The sequence below is a fragment of the Piliocolobus tephrosceles genome, chromosome X, assembly GCF_002776525.5.
Source record: "Piliocolobus tephrosceles isolate RC106 chromosome X, ASM277652v3, whole genome shotgun sequence".
NCBI classification, from domain to species: Eukaryota; Metazoa; Chordata; class Mammalia; order Primates; family Cercopithecidae; genus Piliocolobus; species Piliocolobus tephrosceles.
The window spans coordinates 94,543,661-94,560,483 of record NC_045455.1 but is presented as its reverse complement, the minus strand read 5'-3'; the positions used below and the strand labels follow the sequence as shown (position 1 = coordinate 94,560,483).

At 35.5% G+C, this 16,823-nt stretch overlaps 1 protein-coding gene across 6 annotated transcripts in view; it reads right to left on the bottom strand.

Annotated features, from left to right (window-relative positions):
- Window positions 1-16,823, bottom strand: part of IFT88 (intraflagellar transport 88) — a 129,357-nt gene that overhangs the window by 94,598 nt on the left and 17,936 nt on the right. For 5 of the 6 annotated variants that reach the window (XR_002726048.2, XM_023190630.3, XM_023190633.2 and 2 more), the window contains exons 4-11: window positions 13,043-13,099; window positions 11,894-11,947; window positions 11,234-11,297; window positions 10,520-10,589; window positions 3,775-3,865; window positions 2,894-2,998; window positions 1,556-1,658; window positions 731-845 (exon numbers count right to left, since the gene is read on the bottom strand). Coding sequence is in view for 5 of the 6 variants with exons in the window: in XM_023190630.3 (XP_023046398.1) it covers window positions 731-845; window positions 1,556-1,658; window positions 2,894-2,998; window positions 3,775-3,865; window positions 10,520-10,589; window positions 11,234-11,297; window positions 11,894-11,947; window positions 13,043-13,099 (659 nt within the window). In the remaining variant the exon portion in view is untranslated. The remainder of the gene's footprint in view (window positions 1-730; window positions 846-1,555; window positions 1,659-2,893; window positions 2,999-3,774; window positions 3,866-10,519; window positions 10,590-11,233; window positions 11,298-11,893; window positions 11,948-13,042; window positions 13,100-16,823) is intronic. The other variant, XM_023190632.3, reaches the window with a different exon arrangement.

The window sequence follows — 16,823 nt, the reverse complement described above, 5'->3', positions numbered from 1 at the left end:
AAATGCTCGAATCCCTGGTCTCACCTGGCTTAAAAGTACTTAAAGGGCATGGTGTTCTGTAAATTAGATAATATTTGCTAATGATAATGAGATATTATGTAAAATTCAAAAACAAATTATCGTAAAACGTGGTATTGCAAATAAATTAACTTTCACAGAGAAACTGTACCATGCCTAGGGGAAATTATGATCAGTAAATATCCTGGAAACTTCCTATGTCCCCACAGTTATCTCTAGACCATAAGAGAACTTGCTGTTTCTCCTCCAGAATATCATAAGAATAGAAAATATCCCCGCTTCCCCCTCTTCTAAGACTGATAAGTAATCCTTTTCTCTCACAATTTCATTCTCAAGCTACAGCAAGAACGTAAGGGGGGCTTAATTTCTAGCCTTGTATTGATATGTTTGATACGTTCTGGAGGACTGCTCTTATGATTTTGTGTCCGCATTAAGTTATATAAGGGTAGTAATGGCCTTCAGGGTTCACCCCTTTATTGGTCACTTAGCTTAGTTTTATTTCATATGATCACATGCAATGCTTTAACCTTTAACTTGTCATTACAAAAATGTGTACAAGTAGTAAGAAGGGAATAGATCAAAATACTACACATACAAATCTCACGTACAAACACTTCAAAATGTTCAACCCACTGAAAACAGGTCAGAAGAGTTATCTTGTTTTAGAAAAACACTTATATTTTGCAATTATTATCTACTGTTATAAACTTACCTCATTTGCTTATTGACACTTGGAACTTGGTCTAATGCCATTCGGTAGAATTTAATGGCTTTGGAATAATTTCTTTGCTTTAAATAGATATTTCCCATATTCATTTTCAATATTCCTAATTTAAAAAAATTTAATGAATGTATAATATTCTCATTTTTCCACTCTTTCTGATATTTTAGATGACTTTTAATTCATATTCTCTGAAGCATTTCTCAGTTATGAAGTCTCAGACATTATCTAAAATTCTAACTTTAAAACAGTTATACCCTTCAAACTTATATCCTGTGAAGAAATGAAACTTAAGACAGATTCCTGAAACTATGGCTAGAAAACAACTGATTTACATTATTGTGCTTTACATTATTGTGTATTCGTCTAAGAAAATATGGAACTTAAAGACATTTAAAAGTTAGACTCAAGAATGCCACATACATTTTAATAATATTAAAGGAAATGACATTCTGATAAACATTAATACTGGTACCAAAAAATTACACAATATAAATGCTAAATATAAACTATAATCTCTTGGGGATAAATTTATATAAGGAAAAGCACATTCTATGAGGATGCCATGGCTCATTCTACTTGTGATAACAGGATACATTTGTTTGTTTAATATTAGGCAGTATACCTCATATTAACTATATTTCTTCATCTGTAAGGATTTTTATACAAATAGCATGTTTAAGCAGGATACCCCTATCATAAATACTGATTTGCTGAGAGCACAGATCATTTCATTTTAAGGAAGCATATGAGGAGACATAAATTAATGCTATGAAATAATTACATCTACTGGAAAAACTGATTATGTACACCTACCTGCATTGCTAAACATCTTATTTTTCACTATAACTTGATATGTGTTAAGTGCTTCGGCATACATTTCATTAACTGAATACTGACTGGCCAAATTGAAAAGAACCTAAGGAAGAAAATATTATAGAAAAGACACATAAGGACCACTTTAGGCCCCTTTCACCTATAATCTTTCTAGATATTAAAATTGTATAACAAAGTTAGCTACTTATATCAAGATACTCAGCCAATTATGAAATTAAGTAAACAAAAGAATTATCTTGCATTACAAATGAACACTAAGAAAGGAAGAGCTGTCCTCTAAATTTCACCTTAATTTTCTATGTATTCTATTTAATTTAGTAGTATTTGCCATCTATTAATCTCTGGAAGACCTATAAAAAATAAACATGTATCATTAATGCTGCTGGTGATCAAAGAAATAAGCAAGATTGTGAACTAAATTAAATTCTCTTTGTAAATATAAATTAAACATGTGGAAATATCTTAAACCTTAAAGTCTATCAGAAGAATTTGTATAGTAAGCTCTATATACTAAATTACAATTTAAGTAATTAACTTACAGTAAATTATGTTCCTAAAGGTAAAAAATGATTATCATAAATTATCTCTGAAAGATTTCCTGGAATCTTAAGAATATCAGCTATAAACAATAAGCATCTAACATTTCAAAATTTCAAACGCCCTTTTTTCCTATGTGTTTAGTATATGAAAACTTTACCCACTGAAAATACGCCCTTTCAAACAGAAGTGCAAACATTCAGGAGATATCTTTTCAGAATTAAATAAATGTTGCTAGAAATTAGAGGCATTAGATTTTTTTTCCCCACTACCCTCATAGAACATTATCTTATATGCCTAGTTTGAAGTTCTTGAAAATCACTGACCAAAAAGTCTACATTACAATCTCATCAAAATAACCATCCTGATAGAGCATAAAAATTAGTGCTCTTCAAACAGAGCCACTGGATGGTAGGTTTACAGGTACTTACTAAGTTATCAAAATATATACATATTTTTTAATAAGCAGAGACAAGGTCTCACTCTGTTGCCCAGGCTGGTCGCAAACTTCTGAGCTCAAGTAATTCTCCCACCTTCACCTCCCAAAGTGTTAGGATTACAGGTGTGAGCCACTGCACCCAGCCCAAAATAACTAGTTAAATAAATAAAAGAGCTCTTTGCACAAAACAAAGAGTGTTTCATGAAGTAAAGATTATTATTAATCTAATTCTGAGCACCTGAAGACCAGTAAGATTTCAAAAATAAAAGAAAAAAGACTCTGGAACCCATTAACCATAGTCAAAATTTTATTTAAAAATTGTGTTATATTTCAATACCTACTGAGTAAGTTAAATCCAAATTGATATTTTCTGGAGTTGTAACTTGTTCTCGCTGTCTCACCAGGACTCTCTCTTTTCTTCCCGCATCTTTTGCTTTTTCTAAGGCCTGAAATCAGATTTATACCTTGTAACTTCCTTTGACTGTTCATCAACTTTCATGCATTTGAGAAATATCTACATAAAGGCTGGATGAATTCATTTTCTATCCTCAGATTCCTCAGGACACCCCTCTGTGCTCTCACCAGAAACTTCCCTTGGAAAGGGACTTTTTTTTTTTTTCCAGAATGACAAAAAAAAAAGCACCAGTTCTATGAGTAATAAAAGTAGCTTTTTAAAGTGAACATTTCTTTCTAATGGTATTCATTAATCCAATAACTAATGGAAATTATATGACATGACAATCAAAGTAACATGAACAAAGCAAATTAAAAGAAAAGATTGATATTTAAAAAGCAATGTTGGATTCCCAAAAAGCAAACTATAATTTTTTAGTTTACTTAGGAAAAAATATTCGACAGTAGTGAGGCTTCAAGAAGAAAAGAGCCCTTGGTACTGTGGGTGGCTTCTGGTAGCTACACCTTTCAGCAGCACATTGCTTCCTAATCCAATAGTCCACCTGGCTGCCAAGTTAAGTGTACCAACACATTAGAATTTTTTTCCCTACCGAAAAGATCAATGTCAAAAATCACAAAATCAGCCAATTATTTTGACATTCAAATTTATGAAACTGAGTTACAATTCCTGGTTCTCAAAATAATTGTTTCTTATCCTAAGACCAGTCAATGGCAAACAAAAATATTTGTCTGTACATATGGTGTATGTATAAAAGCAAACATACATCTATAAATGCTTCATAATCTTGAATCTTGTTTATGAACTTACCAATTTTAAGTCTCCACAACTACTGGCAATACAGCTTTCTTCTACCAACTCATTTACTTCCTTCTCTAATTGCTTTATTTTTTCTTCTGGGCTATTAAAGACAAAAGCAGGTACAATTTAAATCATTCAACCTCTAACAATCTATACTAAAATTTATTTTATTTTATTTTACAGACAAGGTCTCACTTGGTTGCCCAGGCTGGAGTGCAGTGGCACAATCATAGCTCACTGCAGCCTGAAGTCTTGACTCCTGGGCTCAGGTGATCTCCTCCCACTTCAGCCTCTCAAGTAGCTAGGACTACAGGTGCATGCCAGCATACATGAATAATTTTGTTTTGGTTTTTTTGTAGAGACAGAGTCTCCTCATCTTGTCCAAGGAGGCTGGTCTTAAACTCCAGGCCTCAAGCAATCCTCCCTCCTCAGCCTCCCAAAGTGCTGGGATTACAGGTTTGAGCCACGACACCAGCCTAATTTACTTTCAACATTGAATGATGTGCATTTAAACTTTAAAAATAGGTTATACATAAGACAAATGTATACATGGTATTAAAGAGCAAATGTTGTACTGTTTTTAACAACTACACCATGTAATTATTCATAACAGTAAAATAATAACAACAGTCAAGATAGGTAACATGGCTGGGCGTGGTGGCTCCTGCCTGTAATCCCAGCACTTTGGGAGGCTGAGGCGGGTGGATCACTTGAGGTCAGGAGTTTGAGACCAGCCTGGCCAACATGGTGAAACCCTGTCTCTACTAAAAAACACAAAAATTAGCCGGGTGTTGTGGCAGGCACCTATAATCCCAGCTACTTGGGAGGCTAAGGCAGGAGAATATCGCTTGAACCTGGGAGGTAGAGGTTGCAGTGAGCCATATTGCACCACTGCACTCCATACTCCAGCCAGGGTGACAGAGCAAGACTCTGTCTCAAAAAAATAAATAAATAAATAAATAAATAAAAATTAAAAGACAGGTTCTTGCTATGTTGCCAAGGCTGGAATGCAGTGGCTATTCACAGGCACAATCATAATGTGCTACGGCTTGAACTCTTGGGCTTCAGCGATCTTTCTGCCTCAGCCTCCTGAGTAGTTGACACTGTAGGCGTGCACCACCATGCCTGGCCATAGAGAAAGTTTCTAATGAGGTGAAGAAGCATAAAAATCCTGGCTCTATTAATAGCAAATCAAGTATTCCCAAATCGGTTACCTTTCAAAATAACATTAATGTTGTTTTGCTACCACTTTCTTTTGGCAAAATACGACAATACTCTGAATACACATCAACGCCTAAATAAAATTTTACTATGGCTATATCAGAAGAGACAGTAGTTCTCTTAATTCTCTACAAACGGACTTTATAAACGTATACAGGCATAAACTGAACAGCATAACTTTCTCTATAAAATTATATTCCTTGGGTAAACCTGGGACTAAGACTACCAAGTTTATTCGTTTAGAAAGATCTGTTCTAACTGAGCAATACGCATAATAGATGGTAGTCTTATGAAGGTTACAGGAAGTATAGAATTATATTTTCTAGTTGTCTGAAACACTTTAATGTATGTCTTAAATGTTGCTTAAAATCAAAATATCAACATAAAATTTTAAAGTTAAAAATCTGTAAGAGAACTTTATGAAGACACTGAAAGTAACTTACCCAGTCCCTATCAAATGCAAAAAAAATGCAATCTATATTCAGGCACTGTTGGCTACCTACCCACACAGAGCCTGCCAGCCACCCCTCTTCTTTGCATGCAGAATCTAAGCAAGTCAAGAGAATTGCATTCTCTTTGTCAAGTGTTTGGTTCAGCCACGAGCATTTGATGTATTCCACGCTGAAAACTGAAGGCATATGTTTCAGGTAGAGGGCTGCTAGAAAGATCTTCTGGCTTTTTAAGAGACCTAAGACTAGGAACGCTCTGCCTCTAGACTCCATCAGTTACATGGAGATTTCGAACTCTCAACACTCTTCTGGCAGCACAATGATCAGCAGGCGCTTGGGGAAAGCCAAGGGAACAACGAGAAGCTGGGCCAGGGGTGACGTTACTGAGCAGGTAAATTAATCATCCCAGAACTTCCTACTATGTGAGATCATAAATTTTCTTGTTAATTATGTATACGACTTTTTAAAAAATCTTTCTTTGAGACAGGGTCTTGCTCTGTTGCCCAGGCTGGGGTGCAGTGGTATGATCACAGCTTACTGCAGTCACCACCTCCTGGGCTCAAGCCATCCTCCCACCTCAGCCTTCTGAGTAGCTGGAACTACGGGTGTATGCTACCATACCTAGCTAATTTTTTAATTTTTTGTACAGATGGGGTCTCGCTATGTTGCCCAGGCTAGTCTTGAACTCCTGGGCTCAAGTGATCCTCTCACCTTGGCCTCCCAAAAGACTGAGATTATAGGCATGAGCCACCACGCCTGGGCTGTGTCCTTTTTTTTCTCTTTTTCTGTTTTTTAATTGAGATGGAGTCTTGCTGTGTTGCCCAGGCTGGAGTGCAGGGGTGCGGTCTTGGCTCACTGCAAGCTCTGCCTCCCAGGTTCACGCCATTCTCCTGCCTCAGCCTCCTGAGTAGCTGGGACTACAAGCGCCCGCCACTGCACCCGGCTAATTTTTTGTATTTTTATTAGAGATGGGGTTTCACCATGTTAGCCAGGATATTCTCAGTCTCCTGACCTCGTGATCCGCCCGCCTCGGCCTCCCACAGTGCTAGATTACAAGTATAAGCCACCACACCGGGCCTCTTTTTAAAAAAAAAAAAAAACATGTTTTTTGTTATCAGCAGCTGAAAGGACCATAAATGACATAATATTTAAATAAAAAATGCTTTTATTAGCAAATATGCTGTCATTAATTAAGATAAAGTGATTTTCTTTTTTTTTTTTTTTTTTTTTTTTTGAGACAGAGTCTTGCTCTGTTGCCCGGGCTGGAGTGCAGTGGCCGGATCTCAGCTCACTGCAAGCTCCGCCTCCCGGGTTTACGCCATTCTCCTGCCTCAGCCTCCGGAGTAGCTGGGACTACAGGTGCCCGCCACCTCGCCCGGCTAGTTTTTTTTTGTATTTTTAGTAGAGACGGGGTTTCACCGTGTTAGCCAGGATGGTCTTGATCTCCTGACCTCGTGATCCGCCCGTCTCAGCCTCCCAAAGTGCTGGGATTACAGGCTTGAGCCACCGCGCCCGGCTGATAAAGTGATTTTCTATAGAGGTTCCTTGTTAGTCAAAAATGGAAATTATGTAATTTACACAAAAGCCTAAATATTGGGTTTAAGAATTACAATTTAAATTTTAAAAAAAGAAACAAACAAAAAAAAGAATTACAATTTAAAAAGATATATTCTATAGAAGCAAAACAGTATAGTGATTAATTCCAGTTCTAATTCCAGAGCTTGTGCTGGAACTAGAAAAACTGGGTTTGAATCTCAGCCTTGTCATTTATTAGCTTTAGAAAGTTAAGACAGTTGGGCTTCAGTTCCCCTCTTTATGAACTAGTGAGAGTAATAGCTCTGTTTTCATAGGGAAGGTACTTGGAAAGCTGCCTGGCACACAGCAAAGACTCAGTTAATGTTAGCTTTTATTACTATTTGTAAAATGTATACATTAAGGTTCTCAGATACCAGCAGATGTACATAATTAAATGAATACCATACCTTTTTGGCTACTGTCTAGCTGCTAGCACGAAACTATTTTTGTTCTATAAAAAATTAAAATTTTCAATAATATGACAAAGTAATTTCATATGTGTTCTCTTAATTTCTTCCCTTGAAATGTCCTCTCAAAATAATCATATCTTATAACATTTACAACCCCATTTGGCTGTCAAGAGACTCAATACTGGCCCTGATAAAAAATTAGACCATATCTTCAAGTCAAATAATATCACAATAAAATTGCACAGAATACATATGGCTATTCTTTTTTTTTTTTTTTAATTATACTTTAAGTTCTAGGGTACATGTGCATAACATGCAGGTTTGTTACTTATGTATACTTGTGCCATATTGGTGTGCTGCACCCATCAACTCGTCAGCACCCATCAATTCGTCATTTATATCAGTTATAACTCCCAATGCAATCCCTCCCCTCTCCCCCCTCCCCATGATAGGCCCCAGTGTGTGATGTTCCCCTTCCCGAGTCCAAGTGATGTCATTGTTCAGTTCCCACCTACGAGTGAGAACATGCGGTGTTTGGTTTTCTGTTCTTGTGATAGTTTGCTAAGAATGATGGTTTCCAGCTGCATCCATGTCCCTACAAAGGACGCAAACTCATCCTTTTTTATGGCTGCATAGTATTCCATGGTGTATATGTGCCACATTTTCTTAACCCAGTCTGTCACTGATGGACATTTGGGTTGATTCCAAGTCTTTGCTATTGTGAATAGTGCCGCAATAAACATACGTGTGCATGTGTCTTTATAGCAGCATGATTTATAATCATTTGGGTACATACCCAGTAGTGGGATGGCTGGGTCATATGGTACATCTAGATCTAGATCCTTGAGGAATCGCCATACTGTTTTCCATAATGGTTGAACTAGTTTACAATCCCACCAACAGTGTAAAAGTGTTCCTATTTCTCCATATCCTCTCCAGCATCTGTTGTTTCCTGACTTTTTAATGATTGCCATTCTAACTGGTGTGAGATGGTATCTCATTGTGGTTTTGATTTGCATTTCTCTGATGGCCAGTGATGATGAGCATTTTTCATGTGTCTGTTGGCTGTATGAATGTCTTCTTTTAAGGCTGGTTCATCATTCGCAAATCAATAAACGTAATCCAGAATATAAACAGAACCAAAGACAAGAACCACATGATTATCTCAATAGATGCAGAAAAGGCTTTTGACAAAATTCAACAGCCCTTCATGCTAAAAACGCTCAATAAATTCGGTACTGATAGAACGTACCTCAAAATAATAAGAGCTATTTATGACAAACCCACAGCCAATATCATACTGAATGGGCAAAAACTGGAAAAATTCCCTTTGAAAACTGGCACAAGACAGGGATGCCCTCTCTCACCACTCCTATTCAACATAGTGTTGGAAGTTCTGGCCAGGGCAATCACGCAAGAGAAAGAAATCAAAGGTATTCAGTTAGGAAAAGAAGAAGTCAAATTGTCCCTGTTTGCAGATGACATGATTGTATATTTAGAAAACCCCATTGTCTCAGTCCAAAATCTCCTTAAGCTGATAAGCAACTTCAGCAAAGTCTCAGGATACAAAATTAATGTGCAAAAATCACAAGCATTCTTATACACCAGTAACAGACAAGCAGAGAGCCAAATCATGAATGAACTTTCATTCACAATTGCTTCAAAAAGAATAAAATACCTAGGAATCCAATTTACAAGGGATGTGAAGGACCTCTTCAAGGAGAACTACAAACCACTGCTCAGTGAAATAAAAGAGGACACAAACAAATGGAAGAACATACCATGTTCATGGATAGGAAGAATCAATACCGTGAAAATGGCCATACTGCCCAAGGTTATTTATAGATTCAATGCCATCCCCATTAAGCTACAAATGACTTTCTTCACAGAATTGGAAAAAACGGCTTTAAAGTTCATATGGACTCAAAAAAGAGCCCACATTGCCAAGACAATCCTAAGTCAAAAGAACAAAGCTAGAGGCGTCACGCTACCTGACTTCAAACTATACTACAAGGCTACAGTAACCAAAACAGCATGGTACTGGTACCAAAACAGAGATATAGACCAATGGAACAGAACAGAGTCCTCAGAAATAATACTACACATCTACAGCCATCTGATCTTTGACAAACCTGAGAGAAACAAGAAATGGGGAAAGGACTCCCTATTTAATAAATGGTGCTGGGAAAATTGGCTAGCCATAAGTAGAAAGCTGAAACTGGATCCTTTCCTTACTCCTTATACGAAAATTAATTCAAGATGGATTAGAGACTTAAATGTTAGACCTAATACCATAAAAACCCTAGAAGAAAACGTAGGTAGTACCATTCAGGACATAGGCATGGGCAAGGACTTCATGTCTAAAACACCAAAAGCAACGGCAGCAAAAGCCAAAATTGACAAATGGGACATGATTAAACTAAAGAGCTTCTGCACAGCAAAAGAAACTACCATCAGAGTGAACAGGCAACCTACAGAATGGGAGAAAATTTTTGCAATCTACTCATCTGACAAAGGGCTAATATCCAGAATCTACAAAGAACTCCAACAAATTTATAAGAAAAAAACAAACCACCCCATCAAAAAGTGGGCAAAGGATATGAACAGACACTTCTCAAAAGAAGACATTCATGGCTATTCTTAATTTTGTTAGTTCTGGCAACTAGGGATGGTTTTTTGTTTACTACTCTGCTGACACAAACTTTCTAAAGATTAAGAATTACGTATTTGGGCTGGTGCAGTGGTTCACGCCTGTAAGGCCAACACTTTGGGAGGCTGAGGTCGGCAGATCATTTGAGATTGGGAGTTTGAGACCAGCCTGGTCAACATGGCAAAACCTCAACTCTACCAAAAATACAAAAATTATCTGGACATAGTCGTGGACACCTGTAATCCCAGCTACTCAGGAAGCTGAGGCAGGAAAATCACTTGAACCTGGGAGGTAAAGGTTGCAGTGAGCCAAGATTGCATCACTGCAACTCCAGCCTGGGCAACAGAGTGAGACATCATCTCAAAAAAAAAAAAAAATTATGTATTTGGAAAATAAAAATTAAAAGTATGCAGCAACCATAACAAACAACAACATAAGGACTTACATACCTATCTTTTTTCTTGGCTTCCAAAGGGGGAGCAGGGCCCCTTGACTGACCAAGGGGGTCAAATGCAGAGCCTGAGACACAATTCAAGAGTTAATATTCTATTTGTAACCCAGCAAAATCGAAAAAAATATGAAAATATAAAACTCTACATAAGCTATTTCATTTACCTCTTTATTAAATGGTTTCAATTACCTATTTATTAAACAGAGATAACACTATCTATATAAACATACTGGGAAATTGGTAAGATTTTTAACATACATAAAGCTATGTAAATAACACATGTATTAAACTTAAAAACAAAAATAAGATATTCTCAGCATTTACTTTCTCTTCCACAGTGATCCATCCCTATTATCAACTCTAAATTATCAGTCACATGTTTTATAACCTGGTATTGGCTTTTTAATTTTCCTTATTGGCATACTAAACATTAATTTTTGTTATAATTTTATTTTTAAATTATCATTTAACTTTCTACATATTATTTCAATACATTTTGACAAATTATACCATGGTTTAATTACCACCCCAACAGATATGTAGAAGGTTTTCATTATCTCTTTCCTTTCTTAATGGTACCTAAAATATCAGTGCATCTTATAATCAATGGCATTGTTAGATTTTATTTAAAATGGCATTAATATTTATATCACAAAATGACAAAAGATTAAAAGATCCAAAAAAGATTATTAGTAGAAATAGTGTAACAAACCTCTCAAAGCTGCTTTGGTAAAACCAGCTGCTCTCACTGCTGTCATGGGTCTAGTAACTCCATCCTTTAAAGAGAATGGGAATCATTCATTCTTAAATAAGATCTATCTCCTATGTACAGTTCTGCACATTACACACACCTTAATATAGACCCATTTTTAAAATGCTAATTTTTAATCACTATACGTTTATTCCTTACTTCTACCTCCTCATGTATCAATCCTGTCCTCTCTCCCCTTTAGAATTTCAATTCTTTGATCTAACTGGCCTAGAGTTCTAAAAAAAAGTTAATCAGCTTGTTAGCCAGCTACTCTCTTACTTTTGGTTGGTCTCTTACATGCCTATGAGGGAAACCACAGATATTGTTGTAAATGGTAGCACATGAAAAACGGGCCCCAGAATACATCATATAAGCAATGATCAGTTCTATGTCCACTCCCCAATGGGGATTCATTTGATACCTGAGTAAATAAATCTAAAGAGACCTTGCCTTCCAAAATTTACAACAGTCTAGACTTTAGCCCACAATTTAAAGAATCTGGGTCACTATGTAAGTAATATCTTAACATTTTAAAATAACATAATAAAGTAAAAAAACTTTGGTAGTAAATTCCAAGTCACAAAAAAGGCACAAAATGAACAAGCATGCAAATAGAGATACCTGAATAGCCCCTGTCATTGGTCTTCCTATTGATGATGCCAGAGATGTCTTGGACTAGTAAACAGAAAAGTTAAGTTAAAAAGATTCCTAAAAATATCTACCTTAAATTTTTAAACCAAGTTATAGAAGTTTTCTTCATTCTACCGGCAAATAAACAAACGTAATTTATTACTTTTACCTCCTGAGGGTATAGGGTAAAACTATAAAACAGGGAACAGCAAACTACAACACATAGCCTTTGTAAATAAAGTTTTACTGGAACATAGCAATGCCCCATTCCTTTGCACACTGCCTATGGCTGCTTTTGCTATACAAATGCAGAATTGGATAGCAGCAACAGAGACCATACGATCTGCAAAGCCTAAAATATCTAGCCCTTCATGGAAAAAGTTTGCTCTTATTCTGAAACACCCCAAAAAATCAAATTTATGAGTAATATACACTCAGGCTAACTAATAAAAGCATGTTTCATGTGACAAACGGTTATATTACGTAGAAGGCTACTTTCTTCACTCATATAAAGGAACAGTATGAAAGCAAGTGCCCTGGACCTCTAGGTTCTGAAGATACTTTTTTGACTAAGAAAAGCTATTCCACCTAATTTTTCCATTTTTCTCATTCCTCTGTTATTTCATTTAAGCTAAAACATCCAAATTACAGGTAATTTGGGCAAGATTAAAAAGTTTATTACTTTTATAGAGTTTGATATATCTTTCCTCCAAAGGCTTCTAATATAAGACCCAAATATACACTTCTGAAACACTTTTCTTAAATTTTATATTTGTTAATTAATAAATGTTTCCCAATTATACACACTATTACATTTATATAAAATTTAACTTCACATAAAATATATGAATGGAATACATGAGACTTGGTTGTATCATGTAGAAAATGAAAGGAAGTCAACGAACACAGGGTTTACAAATGGAAAAAGGTAATAAAATATTTTCTAATACTTACAAATCAAAATGACTAGAATATTCCAATTTATTAATCAAACTAGACTTGTATAATGTTCGTAAGTATCCAAAATGGAAAATATATCTGGGTTATGACCTAAAATATAATAAAATTATCCAGAACTGCCTAAAGTGAACTATTGTATGAGAAAAAGCATCTTAATATTTTCAGCTTACAAAAACCTACCCCATATCCAGTAGCTATAGGTCTAGTAACTGCCGTGCTTGATATTTTAGCAGTTATCTTGGGGAGGAAAAAGAACATAGTTAACAGGATTCAGACTGAGCTATATAATAGAAAACTGGAAAAGAAATAGAAAATATAGACTCAACAATAAAGAAATATTTCTATAATACTTATAATGATTTCTTTTAAATTATCTTAAATATTAGGGAGCTCAGGTATTTTAAGTATGTGAGAAGGAGACTCATTCTGGAATTCATTTTAAAAGAGAAAGGGGACTTTTGAATGATCTGAGGTGCCAATAAGAAAGATTTGTTTTCATGCTTGCAACCATCACGAATTAAACACTTTACTGCATAATTACTACCGCTAGCCACTAGGCCAAACAGTAGACACAAGATCTGGGGTCTGAGAACTTGAGTTTGAATCTCAGCAGCTATCCCTATAACAGCTACCTTTATTTAATCTCTTTCAACCTACAGTTTTCTCATCTTTCAAATAAGAAAACAAAGCATACGGATCACAAAATTGTAGTTAGAATCAAACAGGAGCACATCAGTGAAAGTATACTAAAAATGTTAGTTGTTAGGCAGAATTGTTAGAAATATTTATTAAATATCACTCACGGAGGAATTCTACTTTCGGCTATGACGGACTGTTTTTTAAAACCTTCTCACTAAGAACTATTAAAAAATATACATGGGGTCAAAATATTTTTTTTTTTAAGTGTGAATATATTAGAGAACCATCAAGATAGTGAAGAATTACAAGGTCTGAAAATAAAGAAGAGACGGGAAGGCTAGAGAGGTGAGTCCACATTTAGGCCTGCTTTCCTTCTAGAGGCATCTGTTAATTCCAGTGGCAAATCTGAGACACTGGGCAAAGCTTTTGAGACTCACAGCCTGAGGGGATAAACACTGGAGATGAGGGCCTGCCAAGAACACAACCTTGGTAATCCTCTGGGCTTTAGACTGTGATCTCAAAAGGCTACACCCTAAGATTAAAAGGTAAATAATAGTATACTAACCCTCATAAGGGCTAACATCCAATTCAGAATCATCTCAAAGCCGACTGGATTAAGGTGATCCCGGATTCCTACTGCTGCTAGTACCGTAAGTAAAAGCAAATTCTCTCTAGTGAAAGATAAGATCCTCTAGCACTGCTCTATCCAATAAACTTTCTGTAGTGATGGAAAAGTTCTGTATCTGCCCTTTCTGATAAGACACCCATTGGCCACACAAGGCTGATGAACATATGAAATGTAAGCAGTTTTTAGTTTTAAATAATTTATTTTAGTTTTAAATAATTTAAATGTAAATAGTTTCATGTGGCTATTGTCTCTCATACTGAGTAGTGCAGACACAGAGCCATAAAGTGTCTCTAAAATTTTTCATTTATAATGTCTCACAATTAAAACCAACCAGACATCTAAGAGGCAAGACTACCTAACCAAAAGCCAAAATAAACAAAAGAATAGAAAGAAACTCAGAAGTGGATACATATAATGGAAATAACAGACATAGACTTTAACATAACTATGCTTAACATGATCAATGAATTAAAATATTAGCAATATCAGCAACTGAAAATGAACTAAAAACTATAAAAAAGGAATACGTGGAAATTCTAGAACTGAAAAATTAAAAATAATGGAAAATCCTGGCACTGTCCAGGCAGTAGTGAACCTATTAATTTATACTAGACTTTAAAAAGTTAAAGATGAGTATCATAATATTTAGGGAAGCACTAAAAGGATAGTCAGAGAATGTAAACTACTAAGATAACACAAAAAGGAAATGGCATAATAAAAAACAAGCAAAAAAGAAAGCAAGTAAGGAGAGAAAATGAAATATACAAGAGCCAGGAAAAAACAAAAGCAAATAGTAACATAGCAAATGTTAAAGTAAATCAGTAACTTCATTAAATGTAAGTGGAATAAATACTTAACTAAAATAAGATCGTCAGACTATTAAAAAAACAAAAACCAATCACATGCTGCTAATAAGAATTACATTTTAAATAAATTGATATGGAAAAGTTGGAAGTAAAAAGACAGGAAAGACATACAATAAAAATGCTAGACAAAGAGCTTGTATAGCTATAACAACATATTAGTATCTTACAAACAGACAAAAGGCATTACTAGAGATAGAGGCATACTTCATAACAATAAAAGGCTCAGTTACTATGAAAATAGGGCAATTCTAAATATCTTTGCTCCACATATATAAAGCAAAAACCTAAAAAAAATACAAACCCACAACCACAGTGCAAGAATTGATCACACTTTCTCATTAAAAATAGAACCAGTAGGCCAGGCACAGTGGCTCGCACCCGTAATCCCAGCACTTTGGGAGACTGAAGTGGGTGGATCACCTGAGGTCAGGAATTCGAGACCAGCCTGACTAACATGAACATGGTGAAACCCCGTCTTTACTAAAAATATAAAAATTAGCCAGGTATGGTGGCTCATGCCTGTAGTCTCAGCTACTCAGGAGGCTGAGGCACGAGAATTGCTTGAACCCAGGAGGTGGAGGTTGAAGTGAGCCAAGATCACACCACTGTACTCCAGCCTGGGAAAGAGAGTAAGACTTGGTGAAAGAAAAGAAAAGAAAGAAAAAAAAAGAAAAGAAAAGAAGGAAAGGAAAGGAAAGGAAAGGAAAGGAAAGGAAAGGAAAGGAAAAAGAAAAAAGAAAAGAAAGACAACTACAGTGGGCAAACAAAAAATCAATAAAAATACTGAACATCTTAACAAAACCATTAACACACTTTACCTAATTGACATATTACACTGTACCCATCGTAGAACATATATTCTTTAAGAATGCATTTGGGACATTAACAAATTTCAAAACATTGAAAGCATACAGATTATGTTCCCTATCTAAGAATAAAACTAGAAATCAGTAACACAGAGATAACTAAAAAATTTAATATGTTTGGAAATTAAGAAATACACTTCTAAAAAACCTACAGGTCAAAGAAGAAATACCCATGGAAATTAGAAAATGTTTTGAACTGAATCATAATGATAATGTAATTAGAGGCAAAATATGGGAAAAAACATACATATATGTTAATTCTGAAGGAAAACAAATGCCTGAATTACAGGTGATAAGATATAAAGTTGTTAGGTGAACTTTAGACATCGAAAGGTATTTTAATTGTATACATGTTTCAGGGCTTAAACTCATGCTTGATAAGGTTGGCTCCAGGTCTTAGAAAAAACTGAAAAGGAAGCATATGGGTCTCCGCAACTTCTTCCATGAGAACAAACCGAGGGGAAGACCATTATTTTTTTAACTACTACCTGACGGCTAAATCTCGTTTTTGAGTTTTGTTGTCAGCATTGGGCAGCTCCTACACTCGCTTCCCTCATTCACCTTGTACCCTTACCTGCAATGCCCTTTTCTCCTGTATCTCAAGGTCAATCTCAGTTCTACATATCCTGTAATAATCAACTCTTAATTTATCTTCTAAGCAATCTCTTCTGATTTTCCCAACTAATGGTAAACGACCTCTCTTTGAAATTTCATAGCAATTTTTACTCTTTTATTATAATTTATTACTTCACGCCTTGTAATATCTAAGTGTGTCCATTTAATTTTCCTTCTAAAGATTGTAAGCTCCTTAGGAGCAACCTAGAATTTTGTCCTCTTTAGTGAACCTATAAGATTTTTCATATGAAGAGTATAAAACTTTTTCCCATTTAATATAGTAAGTAGGATGTGATGAAAATATCATTCGGCTGGGCGCGGTGGCTCAAGCCTGTAATCCCAGCACT